This window comes from Manacus vitellinus, unplaced genomic scaffold (genome assembly GCF_001715985.3).
Source record: "Manacus vitellinus isolate BGI_N305 unplaced genomic scaffold, ASM171598v3 scaffold_41_pilon, whole genome shotgun sequence".
Classification (NCBI taxonomy): domain Eukaryota; kingdom Metazoa; phylum Chordata; class Aves; order Passeriformes; family Pipridae; genus Manacus; species Manacus vitellinus.
The window spans coordinates 6,095,673-6,108,278 of NW_021940545.1; the positions used below are offsets into that span (position 1 = coordinate 6,095,673).

The 12,606-nt window shown below is 60.2% G+C and overlaps 1 protein-coding gene across 1 annotated transcript; it reads left to right on the forward strand.

The window, feature by feature from the left end:
- The first annotated feature begins 3,098 nt into the window (after positions 1 to 3,098).
- Positions 3,099 to 12,137, forward strand: LOC103762255. Its single transcript, XM_029962073.1, has 13 exons — positions 3,099 to 3,508; positions 5,641 to 5,703; positions 5,872 to 5,919; positions 6,027 to 6,101; positions 6,235 to 6,271; positions 6,535 to 6,584; positions 6,683 to 6,709; positions 9,997 to 10,065; positions 10,722 to 10,760; positions 10,863 to 10,937; positions 11,580 to 11,616; positions 11,759 to 11,789; positions 11,939 to 12,137. Exons 1-12 carry the CDS (start codon positions 3,451 to 3,453, stop codon positions 11,781 to 11,783), a joined length of 603 nt encoding a protein of 200 aa, XP_029817933.1. The 5' UTR covers positions 3,099 to 3,450; the 3' UTR covers positions 11,784 to 11,789; positions 11,939 to 12,137.
- The last annotated feature ends 469 nt before the right edge of the window (positions 12,138 to 12,606 follow it).

The following is a 12,606-nucleotide window of genomic DNA, read 5'->3' on the forward strand; positions in this document are numbered from 1 at the left end:
GTAAACAGCCAAGCGCCTTATCCCGGGAAGGCGTCTGGAGGAAGGGAAGAGCGTGTCTCTCAGGGTGTGTAATTAATGCTTCCAAAGAGACGGATTTTGGAGTCCATGTGGTGGAACTCGGATCTTGCAGGGATATTTCTGTGGGAGGGAAAGTGACAGGTGGTTTGTGTGGATGTGAATAAGCAGTGTGAAAGAGCAGCCTCTCGGGAAAAGCCGTGTGTGGATCAGGATGCAGCACCCATTTTGGCAAGCCTGCAGTGCTCCACGGTGCTGTTGGGTCCCATTGGGATTTTCAGTCCCTGTGGGTGGTTTAAAGGCAAGCCCAGAGAATCCCTGCCCGTGTGCAGCCGGACTGTGGTTCTGAGGCGGAGTGAGGTGGAACGTGTGAGGGAGAGATGCCAGCGTGAAGTGCTGTGGCTGCCGAGCCAGGCCACCTGTTAGAGCGTGTCTGGGACCTGCTGGAGAATATCCCGTGCCAGGTGTGAGGCTGGCTGTGCCTTCCTCTCATCAGCCTAAGGTCTCCCTCTCGCCTTGGAATTTTACCTGCCTGCTCCAGTGTACCCATTCAGGTAAAACATGGTGGAGAGTCACGGCTTTGCCGGGTGTTGAGGACAAGGCAGCAGGTCTGCGTCCGGCTGTGTTTGCCTTTCGGGCTCTGTGTGTGTTTCCAGGGTGTAAAGAGGCTGCCAAGCTCCACAGCTGTCACCCGAGCACAGAGAGGCACCGCTGGCACTGGCAGTGTGGACGTGTCCTGCCCTGCCCTGCCCTGCCCTGCCCTGCCTGCCTGGGGGCTGTGCCACCTGCCTGTCTCTCCATGCAGTGTGTGGTAGTGATGGTGGGGACACTGGCCGTGCTGCTGGGGACTGGTGTCTGCCTCGTGGCCGTGGCTGATGGTGACAGCGGGGGAGAGAACGGAGAAAATGTCCGCTCTGATGTGCTGCTGAGCGTGGCAGTGTGGTGGTACCAGCGCACACGGGAGCCTGGAACAGCTTCTCCCACACGCTGCTCTGTCAGTGTGTGCTGCTGAGCTGGGTTTCTCTCGCCACCAGGACCTGCCAAGTAACCTCTGCTTTGCCTCACCTGCGTGATTGCCATGTGCTGATGCCCCGCTCAGCACGCAGAGCCTGGACTTGTTCAGCCAGTGTGCAGCCAAATGAGGGCTGGGTGTGGTGGGAGGACGGGACAGTCCAGGCAGGTGCACAGCGGGGTTACAGCACCTGGTTATCTCTTAAGTAAATAAGGAGGGATCAGGAGCAGCAGATTCCTACTGGGAGATGGTGGTGGTGGTGATGTTTACTGTCTCCTGGAGCCCAGGGCTGGGTTCCCTGGCCAGGCAGCCATTACCTCAGCAGTGCTTGCACTGGAGATTTGCCTCAGTGGAGGGTTGTCCTCGCTGCTTTGTGCCTGCCCCTGCTTGTTGGGACGTTGTCATGGTGGGCCAGGGACTGTGCCGAGTCAGACACGGCCAGGCAGCTTTGGCTGAGGCTCCTTGATGGGTTAGGGCCAATTCCATGAGGCTGGAAGAAGCCCTGCAAGTGCAATGCTGGGGTACAGGTGAGGGATGCAGCACAGGGTGTGCTTAGAGACACCCCAGACCCACAAGAGGCAATTAGATTGCAGTAAAGTTAGTTTTGTGTCTTCCATGCAGTCAGCCTCTGAATCAGCACCGGATTTGGGAAGTGCCGTCCATGTCAGAATGGCGAGGGCTGGAAATCTCTCCTTCTCTCTCATTTAGAAGCACGAGGCACAACAACAGGCACATTAATAACCAGATTGATGCTGACGTGGAATGGCAGAAGAGCACATCTATGCAGAGCTGGAAATGTCCATTCACACATGCACGCTCCTAAACGCCCCAGGCAGCGGAGCACTGCTGTCACGGTCTGGGGGGCTTTGCACAGAAACCAGAGATTTTAACTAGGTCTGATCTTCAGGAGATGCCCCGAGGACTCCTGACGGAAGGCGGAGGCTGCCCGGCATTACGCGGTGATGGCTGAGACTTGACAGTGCAGATCCGTGCAAAACAACGAAAAGGAAAAGGGGACTGGAAGATCCAGCAGCGTTACAAATTCACCTGCCTTGCTCTGGCATGATTTGCTGTGCTGCAGAGAGCTGAGCCAGGCAGGAGAGGGGGCCAGGTCTGTCTGCCCGGATTTGCCTCGCCCGGGCTCCACACACACACACACACACACACACACACACACACAAACACACACCAAGCCAGCAGCATGGGAATTGCGAGGAGGGATTATCCAGAAGGAAGAGGCTGTGAGGAGGAGCTATGGCTGTGCTCTGCATGGAGGGAAGCGTGCTGGCTGTGCGCGTGGCAGGGCCGTGAATCACCCAGGGAGGCTCCTGACACCCGGCACAGCGTGGGATGGAGTGGGGAGGGTGGCCCTGGTGCTGCTACCAAGCCCTGCCCTCGTGCCTTGCCAGCTGTGCTGGGCAGAGGGAACTGAGCCCCTGCAGCCTCACATCACAGGGCGGGTCCCCTGTGGCACTGGGTTATTCCCTCAGCCCGCTCTCATCCACATCCTCACAGGAAACAGCAAACTCCAGGTATTCCCTCGCTCTCTGGCGCTGCTTTCTTCCCCTTGAGCCTCTCCCAGGTTCCAGATGCCTCCTTCTTGCTACGCAGATAGGGATGGGGGATGGAAATATCTGGTTTCCCTCATAAAGCAGCAGTTTGAGTCGAGAGGAAAGGGAAGGGAGCTCCGGCCGCCGCTGCCCTGCTCCTGCCCCGCTCCGCCTTCTCTCCGTGTTCAGCCAGATCTCCAAGTTTTAACAGGAAAACCCCTTGTTTTGGTTCAAGTCGCAGGCGCTGCCACTCCCTGTGGTGTGCATGGATACGTGGCAGCTCGGGGTGGTGACTCCAAGCTTTCTGTCACCGATGGGGAGAAAACAGGGGGATTTGGGTGGTGAGGAAGCGGCCGAGCTCGGCGCTGCCGCGGTTCCTCGGGCAGCCGCTGTTTCCCTCTCCTTTGTGCCAGGGTGCAGCTGGATCCTGCACGAGGGAAGGCAGGAGCAGGGAGAGCGGCAAACCCTTGGCAATGTTTGCTCTTCTCACTTTATTTCAGCTTCAGGAAGAAGTGGGTGGGCCAGCTTGGAGCAACCCAGAAAACCTGTGGCTGTTCGCAAAGCATATGCTCCCCTGGAGGAGAGCTGGGCTCGTTTGCACTCCAGAACGCTGTGTTTGCCTTTGGAGCAGGGACACTGCCAATCCTGGCGCTCGACTCGTGCGCAGATAAGTTTGTAGCGTGCGGAAGTGTGTGAATTCTAGGAATTGAGTTAGAAAAACAAAGAGCATATGTGTGCTGCGTGCCTGGCTGGGCCAAACGGTGAACTCTGCCGTGCTACGTGCGGGAAGCCAAGAGCTGAGCAGAGGGTTGGAAACGGAGTGTGTGGCTGAGCAGGGCCCAGCCCCACGTGGAGGGGCTCAGGCAGGGAGTAATGCAAAATTCCCCTAGTGGGATGCTCCAAGAACAGGCAAATAATGGCAAAATAAACAGTGAGTATCAGATGGATGGCTTGTTTCAAAAATAAAGGCATCATTAATGTCCTCCAGGAGCCAATTAATGCTGTTCATGTTGTGATAGCGTGAGCTGTATCACATCTCTTGTGCACACGCAGCACCCTCGTATGGGTAATGACTCTGATTTTGCGCTGGCAGACTCAGTGGAGAAGAGATAAAGGACGGGAGATAAAGGACATGGGGAAATGTGCAGCTACAAGTTACTGTGCCACCAGCTGTGGGTTCTTTGTGCGTGTTTCTAAGACCTGGTAATTATCCCCAATGATGTGTCTCAGCAAACGAGGGGGTTTGTCTGGGCCCAGGGAGCAATCCAGTGCAGCCCCACACTACACAATGGCAGCGGCAGCTGCAGGAGAGGGGGGTGAAACCCTCCAGTGTTCGGAAAAACACGTCGCCTTCGGAATGGCAAATCATGGAAGGGGAGGGAGGGACGGGAATTATCGTGAGATGCTGCTTGTTGTGATGAATGAGGCAGGTTCTGGGAATGTGCTGGGATCAAGCTGGGGGCTGGGGGTGCATCCTCTGGGGGTGTGATGGGAACTGGCTCCTGAGGGCAGCACTGGGGACAGGCCATGGAGACAAATGCTGGTGGGGAGAGCAGTGGTGGGCTCTGCTGAGCCTGCTCCGTGCCTGCCAATCCTGGGAGCACGGAGCACAAACTGGGAGAAGGGGCTCTGGCAGGGTCTGGGGGACCTGGGTGCCCTGAGGAGCTGGCTTGGGGCAGCCGAGCTGCCTCCCCCGCCGCTGGCAGCTGGGGTGGGCTGGGATGGAGGCTGTGTGGGAATCAGGTCAGGCTGTGGAGGGGCTGAATAGCAGCGTGCAGGATCCACGTCCGTCAGCGAGCTGAATTCCTGCTCTGCCCGGGGCCCCTTCCTTATCGGCACCAGTCCAGCACGGCAGCTGCGGCAGCTCTGGAGCACTCGGTGCTATCGGTGCCTGCAGGGTGCCTGATAACCCAGTCCTCTCCCGTGCCAGCAGAGAGCCCTCTCCCTGCTCCTGACCATGTATGGCCACCCAGCCCCACCACCAGGGCACTCAGTGACTGCCTGGCACTACAGACATAAACAGGGACGGGCACGGGGAGCTGCAGGGGCCGGGGAGGCAGCACCCAGCCTGCATCCACAGTCCAGAGCCCTGGTGTGCTCCAGCAGCCCAGCCCTCTCCTCCTGGCACGAGGTGTCCCCCTCACACAGCCAGTGGGTCTGCAGTGCCCTGTGCCAGCTAGCAGCACAGAGAGCAGCTCCCCCCTGTCCCCTGCCTGTCCCCTTGGAGCTGGAGAAGGGGTGCTTGGAGCGGGTTATGGGCACCATGGGTGCTGGCAGTGCCTTCCCTCAGCAGAGCAGTGGTGCCTGGTCGGTCCCAGCAGCGAGGGTGCCCACCCAGAATGGGTGCAGCAGTTTGGGACATGCACCCCTGGCCGAGCTGGCAGGAGTGTCACAGCCTGGCCACAGTGTTGTTACACCCAGGCTGGCATCCCTGGGAGAAGGGTCTGTGCTCTGGCTGAGCATTCCCAGTGAAGGGACAGGGACAGGCTCAGCTGTGAGGGACACTGAGGTTATTTGTGGTCTCTCCTTGCTGCTGCAGGTGAGTGCAGGGAGCCCGGAGGCTCGAGCTCATGTCCCACCAGGGCCACTGGCCTCATTGTAGGAGTGTGTTGTAATTGCTATGCTAATTGGGACAAATTAAAGTATGCTCTGGGTGAAGGGCACAGTATCGACCTTGATGAAGAGATCACAGCCCTGGTGCTGGCCCCATTGCCTGCAGAGCAAACTTTAAACTGTGCTGAAATCTATGCCAAATGCAGAGGTGGTTGAAAATATACCACAGAACCCCCAAAAAAGTCTGTCTGTCCACTCAAACCCTTCCCCTCCTGCCTTCAAGCTGATGTGTCCCCATCAGCTTGGGCACAGTGATGACACCAGGCATTATGGCCAGACCTTGGGTGTTTCCCAGAGCCAGCCTGGCTCCTTTTCCCATGGCATGGGCTGGCCCTGCCTGCCCACACAGCCAGCCACGTGTGTCTTTAGTGCCCTTGTGCCCCTGGCCCTGTCATGATGCCCTCCATGAGCCATCTGGGTGCTGATACGTGGTTCTCCCCTCTCTTGCAGCAGCCATGGAGGCAACACTCATCTTCCTCTGCTCCCTGCTGGTGCCAGTGGCTGTGGCAGATGGTAGGTGCCAAATTCTTCCTGGGAAAGGGCTGTGGGACCCAGGGGAACTGCTGTGCCATGGATCCAGGGGGCTGGGGCATGAGCCTGTGCCAGCTGGGGTCTGTGGGTGGCTGCCAGGGCTCAGCCAGGGGCTCACTGACCTCACACCCCTTGTCTGCCCATTCCCAGTGGCCACCCAGGAGAAGGAGAAGGAGGAGGAGGACCCCTTTAACTATGGTGAGCACGGCTGTGTGTGGGATGGGTGGGCATGTGCCATGGGGAGCAAAAGGGCTGCTCCCTCCCCTGAACCCAGCAGGAGTGAGCCTCTGTGTCTCCTTCCCCAGATTACCAGAGCCTGAGGATCGGGGGGCTGGTGTTTGCCGTGGTCCTGTTCACCGTTGGCATTCTCCTTATACTCAGTAAGTTGGGGACCTGGCAGGTGTTGGGCTGGCAGGCCAGGGCAGCAGGGGCTGTTCTGGTGGTGGGGGCACTGGGAAAGGCCACATCCCATTCCCACTTTGGCCACACTCACAGATTTCTCTTCCCTTGCAGGCAGGAGGTGCAGGTGCAGTTTCAACCAGAAACCCAGGTGAGTGAGGGCAGCCCGGTGGGGAACATCTCCTTGGAAAGCCACTCTGCTCCCAGGCTCCCTCCCACAGCTGGCAGAGTGGCTGCACCCTCTGAGTGTCCCTTTTGGGTGCCCAAATCTGGGGGATGCTCTGCTGCAGAGCTCCTGGGTGGCAGAGGAGCTCCTAGAGCACCTTCCCCAGTGTGTCCCTGTGCTGTTGGGCATCCCACTCCCAGGATGGGGTGCAGCTCCCAGCTGCTCTCACCGTGCTCCTCTCCTTGCAGGGCTCCAGGGGACGAGGAGGCTCAGGCAGAGACCCTGATCACCTCGAATGGTAAGGTCACTGTCCCCTGCTCTGTGTCACAGCCACCTGCCCCCAGAGCTCCCAGTGCTGGGCAGGCTCTGCAAACCCCTCTGCTCTTCCCTTTGCAGCAACGGGGGCACAGAAGGCAGAGAACTGAACAGGAGCCATGTGGTGAGTCCCTGCCAGTCTGGGTGGTGGCACCAGGGCGGGAGGGACAGCTGGGGCCCTGTGTGGGGGTGTTCTGAGCAAACCAGGCTGCTGGGACTGGCAGCCCTGCATCCCCAGCGTGGTGTGGGGGTGAGCACTGGAAGGGGCCAGAGCAGGGAAACCCGCAGTGCTGGTGGGTGTCCTCAGGCAGCCCAGCAGGAAAAGGAAGCATCTGTCCGGATTTTCCCTTGTGTTACGCTTCCTTTTCTTGTGCTTCCCCACCCCGAAGTGGTTTTGGTTTTAGGGTGTTTGGAGAGCTGGGTGGGGGTCCCTCAGGGTGTCTCGCCCCGTGAATGCAGTCAGAGCTCCCCGAGCTCCCTGGATGTGCCCCCGTTTGGAGAGGGGGAAGCCTGGAGCCCGTGCTGGCAGTTTGAGAGCCAGCAGGGAAAGGCGTCGGTGCTGCTCCCAGCCTGACTCACTGCTCTCCTGCCCACGCAGACCCAGAGAGCCGAGGAGAGACACTCGGATCGCAGACGCCCGCGGCCTGCGAGGAAACTGAAATCACAGCAGCAGGTCCCTCTCAGGAGGCACAAAGCTGCCGTGTCTGTGTTACCCTCTGTACTCCAGCACCGGTTCTCTGTTTCCTAACCCGACTAAACTCCGCTCACCGCCCTCTCTGCCTCCCGTGGTGTGTAATGTTGCTGTGAGATGATCATTACCTCTAGGGCTAGTTGTTGCTGATGTTGTAATCGTGACTTTCTCTTCACCTTTCTCGTGCTGTGCGTGTGATTCGGGCTCTGTAGGACTGGCAGGCGCTGCCCTTTGGGCTGCCCTCCAAGCCTGGGAACAGGGGCTGTGTGGGGCAGGGAGCGTGGGCTGTGGGGCAGGGACACCCTGTCCCCCAGCCCAGAGCCCACGTGCTGGTGGTTCCCTGCTGGTTCTGGGCAGGGCTTGGGCACCTGCAGCCCCAGGGACCTGCTCAGTGTCGCCGTTTCAGCAATAACCCCCCGCACGCCCCCAGCCCAAAGGCAGCTGTGGCAGGGGGTGAGTCAGGCAGGGACATCCCATGGCTTGGCTCCCCTCGCTGGGAGCACTGGGGGGCTGGATTCGAGGCTGAAGGGAGCTCTGCTGTCTCGCCTGCTTGGCACTCCCCATTCCTGTCCCTGGCTAAACCCGTGGGATGCTGCTTTAAGAGTGAGGAAAGGCTGTGGTGGCAGAGAAGCCCGTGAGGTTCCCAGAACAGTGACACTGTGAAAGAGGGCGGCTGCACAGCGGTGCCCCCGCTAACCAGCACAAACCAGCTCCTCGCCAGCACTCTGCCCATGGACAGAGCTGGGCAGGGCACACAGTCCGAGGGCTACAGAGAAACAAAATCCTGTCTGTGCTTGTCTCTGACAGGGAAGGGGCAGCTCCCTGCCCCTCCTGCTGCCTTGTCGTTGCCTGTGCCACCCCTGTCAGTGCTGAGTGTTGTCTTGTGGTGGTTCTGTGTCACTCCCAGTGCCAGCTGCCCCTTTCCCCGTGGAGCAGCAGCAAGAGGTGGTCTTGCACACCTGAGCTTGCACTGTGGCAATGTGCTGAGTCCACAGTCCCTCGTCACCTTGTGTTTGCTCATGGGTCAGAGGCAAAACTGTGGGTTTTGGCCCTTCCCCAAGGCCATGGACAGGCAAAGCCTTGGCTGGAGCTGGGCACTGCCAGTTTGGGTGTGGGGCACTTTCCTGGGCAGCAGCAGGGCATCACCAGCGCTGCACTGAAACACCTCAGGGTGCCATCCCCACACCAGGAAGGGGGTCTTGTCCTCCAGGATGGTTTTGAGAGGGGGTTTCTGCTGTGCCCAGCCCACTGTGGTGGCCCTGCCTTCAGGGTGGGCTGTGTCCCTGTGTGCCTGGTGTGCCTTGGTGGCACCGGGAAGCTCTGTCCCATCTGTGCCAGGCAGAGGGAGCGTGTCTCCAGTACTGTGTCCCTTCCCCAGTACTGTGTCCCTTCCCTCCCTCCTGCCTGTCAGAGATCTCCCAGGCAGAGCAGACCCCCGGCCCGGCCCCTGAGTGCCAGTGGTGTGTGTCCCTCGGAGTGCCTGTGCTGTCCATAGTGTGCCGTCGGTGTTAACACGAAACAAAGAGACCCCTGTGGTGTGTAAAATGGCCAAACCCTGACTGTTGTAAAATAAACTGAGCTATTGTGTTTCCTTTTAAATAGGCGAGTGTGCTGCTGTGCTGGAGGGGCTGGTGTGCTCTGTGCTGTGACCTAAGGGGAAAGGAATAAAATATCGTTTCTATTGGTGCCTGGCTGCATCATCTCGAGGGCCGTGGCGTTCCCAGGGCAGCCTGGCTGGGCGAGGCTCCGGCAGCTCCCACGCTGGGGAGAGAGGGGCAGGGGCAGCGCCCTGGGCAGCACAGACGGGCTTTGTGCGGGCAGAGCCCCCTCCCTGCGCTCTCCCTTCTGCAGCCAGGAGCATTTCAGCGAGAGCCAGAGCCTGTGTGAAGGGAGCGTGGGCACAGAGACTCCTTGTCCCTCAGCTTTTTGGGAGCTGCTGTGTTGGGCTGCTGCCGCGCCCGATCCGGGGGATGCCGAGTGCTGCCAGGGCACTGTGACAGCAGTGCCACCACAATGGCCCCACACAGCACCCTCCAGGGCTTGGCTTCACCCCGTGGCGCCAGAGCTGGGCTGCTGTGGGCTCCGGGTGCCTGCACTCCTTGGCCATGCCAAGGGGAGCCTCCTTTGGGGGCAGCTCCCCCCCGGCACTAATCGGCTTGGGCGCGTGACTCGCGCCCGCTGATTGCGAGATTAGAGCAAACTGGATTGCACAGCCCTCCTGGCAGCTGGCCTGGCTGGGCCCGGGGCTGGCACCACAGCATCCTGGTACCCCACTGCCAGCAGGGATGCACCACGGACATGGCTGTGCCAGGACCCCTGGGATAGCTCGGGCTGGGAGGTGCTGCCCCGGCTGTGGGACACCCGCAGTGCCAGGCTGGGAGGGTGGGGTGTGCTGCCTGCTTCTCTCTAGCCAAAGGCAGCCTCAGCCTGTATCCCAGCCCATCCCTCGGGATCGCCGCCCCTGCAGGAGGTGAAGCCCAGTTGGGCTGGTGCTGGGAAAGTGAGGGAGGGCTGGGACAGGGACACCCACGGCTTGGGGTGCCCGGCCCTCCCCGCCGGCTGGCACTGTGGGTTCTGCCCTGCCCTGCCCTCCCCTCCTTCCCAAAGGCGGGCGGGAGGGAGCCCTGTGCCTCCCCTCGTGACTGCGATAAACATTACACCGAGGCCATTAATGTTTAATGAGGTTTGTCTCCCAATTAATGCGCTTTCCTGTGGGTGCCCCACTCCCAGAGTGAGGCGCCCGCCGGACGACACGCCGAGGCGATGGGTGACGGTAAGAGCAGGCACCTTCACAGGGGCATCCCGGTGCGAGGAGCAGGGCTGCTCCCTCCTGCACGGGGGAAACTCTCACCAGAGATCTGGGGGGAGACGTGGGGATGGATGCTCAGAGCCCCGCAGCCCGCTGACGCGTCGGTGCCGGCTGGCGTTTGGCTTCTCGGGGTGATTTCTCCTTCCAAACAGCTCCCGGCAGAGGGCTGAGCAGTCAGGTAAGGTGGCTGGAGAGGTGACACGCAGCTGTCAGAGGGATGAGCCTGCAGGCATGGAGGGGCACTGCCGGGGTGCACCCTGGAGTGAGGGGTGAGCCCGCAGGGCTGCTCAGTTCTGCATGCCAGGGGAGAAGAGCCACCGAGTCCTGCGGGCAGCGGCGCTTCCCGAGGGCGCTGGAGCCGAGCCCATCTGCGGCTTCACCTGGAGCTTGAGAACTCCCGTGCATCCTGTGAATGCAGTCTGCAAGCGCATCCCATGAATTCACCGTGGATGTTAAACTTCCTGGGATGAAACGCAGGAGTTTGGGAAATATTTGCTGGCTGGGCTGGACACTGAGGAAGTCACAGTGCTTGCAGCCCGCATTGCTGGTCTCTCCCACCTCCATGCCATGAACCCAGTGCCCAGGACCTGGCTCTCACTGGGATTTCTCCTCTTTTCCAGAGCAAGCGCCCGAGCAGGGCCTGGACAGGTTCAGCTACGGTGAGTGTGTGCCCTGGGCAGCCCCCTCCCATGCTGCCCTGCACTGTGGGCTCAGCCCCACACCCTGCCTGGGCTGACACCCTTGGCTCTCGTGCTCCCCAGACTATGACACCATCCGCAATGGGGGGCTGATCTTCGCCGTTGTGGCTTTTGTGATCGGGCTCCTCATCATCCTCAGTAAGTGCCTGGGTGGGCTGGACACCCCCTCAGCTCTGTTCCCTGCAGATGCCCCCTGATCCTCTCACCTCCCTGCTCTGGCTGGGTGTGGGGCTGGGGGCCACCAACCCTGCCCCACAGCACCAGGGGTGGGCACAGCCTGCCCCCAGGCCTGCCTGGGAACTTTCCATCCAGGCACTCTCCCAACAGAGAGCGAGTTGGGAAGGAGACCACGTAAATATTTAGTGTTTCCCTGCCAGCACCGAGGCTTCAGAGGGAAGGTCACTCATTAAAAATAGCAGAGAAAACTCTGACATTTCCAGAGCGAGAAACCAGCCTTCCCAGAGCCCTTGGGTCTCAGCAGCCCCCAGAGTGACCCAGTGCTGGGTGTGCAGGGCACCCTGTGACCCTGTCTGGGTGTTCTGGCCCTGCTCCATACCTGCACTGCTCCGTGGGGCTGGGGTGGCTGCAGCATCGGGGCTGGTGCAGGAACACTGCCCAGTAGAAAACCAACAGCATTTGCAATCGTGGGACGGCTTAGAAGACAGACAGACAGACTTCCAAGTGGGTGTTCGTGACTGGGCAGTGCCAGGGCTTGCAGAGGTGAGACTGGGCAGGGGGAGGCTCAGCCCCAGGGACCTCAGTCTCTCCTCTTGCCCCCAGGCCAGCGGTTCCACTGCAGAGGGAAGAAGAAGCCGAGGTGAGTGTTGCGTGGTTTCCAGGCAGCCTCATCTCTCCTCACTGGCCCAGGCCTGACAGGGGGGATCTTGGTTTGTGCTCCCCCCGCCGTCTCAGCGGCCTTGCCCGGTGTAACACATCTCCCTTTGCTGTTTGCTCCACAGACAAGGGAACGAGGAGAACCTGTAGGTGCAGGTAGGCTGCAGGAGGAGGCTCCAGCTGGCAGCCAGGCTCCCTGTGCAGGGAGGGATGCTTGGGGTGCTTGTACTTCAGGGAAGTACCTACAGGGGGGTTTTCTTGGGACACGCTGGCCATGTAACAGCCCTCCCTCTCTCTGCTTTCAGAGCTGCTGTGCCACCATGGAAGCAGAGCTCCATCCAAATCCTTGCCAAAGGCCACCCCTTCTCCTGCTCCAATGGATCCACTGCCCTGCAAGGCCAAAATGCAAATTACCCTCGTGCTTCTTCTCCCTCTCTTAGACCCAGCGAGAGTTTTCTTGGCTAATAAAGTTCAAGCTCAGAGAGGTTAAACTCTGTGCCCAAAGGCGTTTGAATCGCCCACTCTCCTGGCCCAGCGCCAAAAGAACTTTTCTGCCCTGCGGGCATCTTCCACCCCAGACCCGGGAAAGGTTCCTGCCACCCCCCCCTCCGGCACGGAACAGCCGGCTGGCTCCACCCTGGCTTTGCTCCGATGTTTCTTCTCCCGGAGGCAGATTCCTGGGTCCTGCAGCACTTGCCTTTCCCTTGGGATGCTCGGGCAGCGGCTGGCGGTGCGGGCACGTGTGGGGCTGTTTGTGTGCTTGTGTCTGGCTGGGATGGAGTTAATTCCCCCCATTTCAGCCCTCGTGGTGCTGGGCTGCGTGTTGGGAGCTGGGAAGATGTTGGTAACACACCAGTTTTGGCTCCTGCTGCTCCCACAGCACCAGTACTGTCTTTTCCAACATCTCCCCCACCAGCAGTCTGGGGGTGGGCAGGATCCCGGAGGGGGCACCACCAGGACAGCCCCAAACTGA

What these genes read in the sequence shown, in the direction of transcription:
- LOC103762255 (XM_029962073.1), top strand. Translation starts at nt 3,451, where the DNA reads ATGCAAAATTCCCCTAGTGGGATGCTCCAAGAACAGGCAAATAATGGC. An exon ending in CGCCGAGGCGATGGGTGACG is followed by an intron (nt 10,066 to 10,721) that starts GTAAGAGCAGGC and finishes CCTCTTTTCCAG; the next exon opens with AGCAAGCGCCCGAGCAGGGC. An exon ending in CCTGGACAGGTTCAGCTACG is followed by an intron (nt 10,761 to 10,862) that starts GTGAGTGTGTGC and finishes CGTGCTCCCCAG; the next exon opens with ACTATGACACCATCCGCAAT.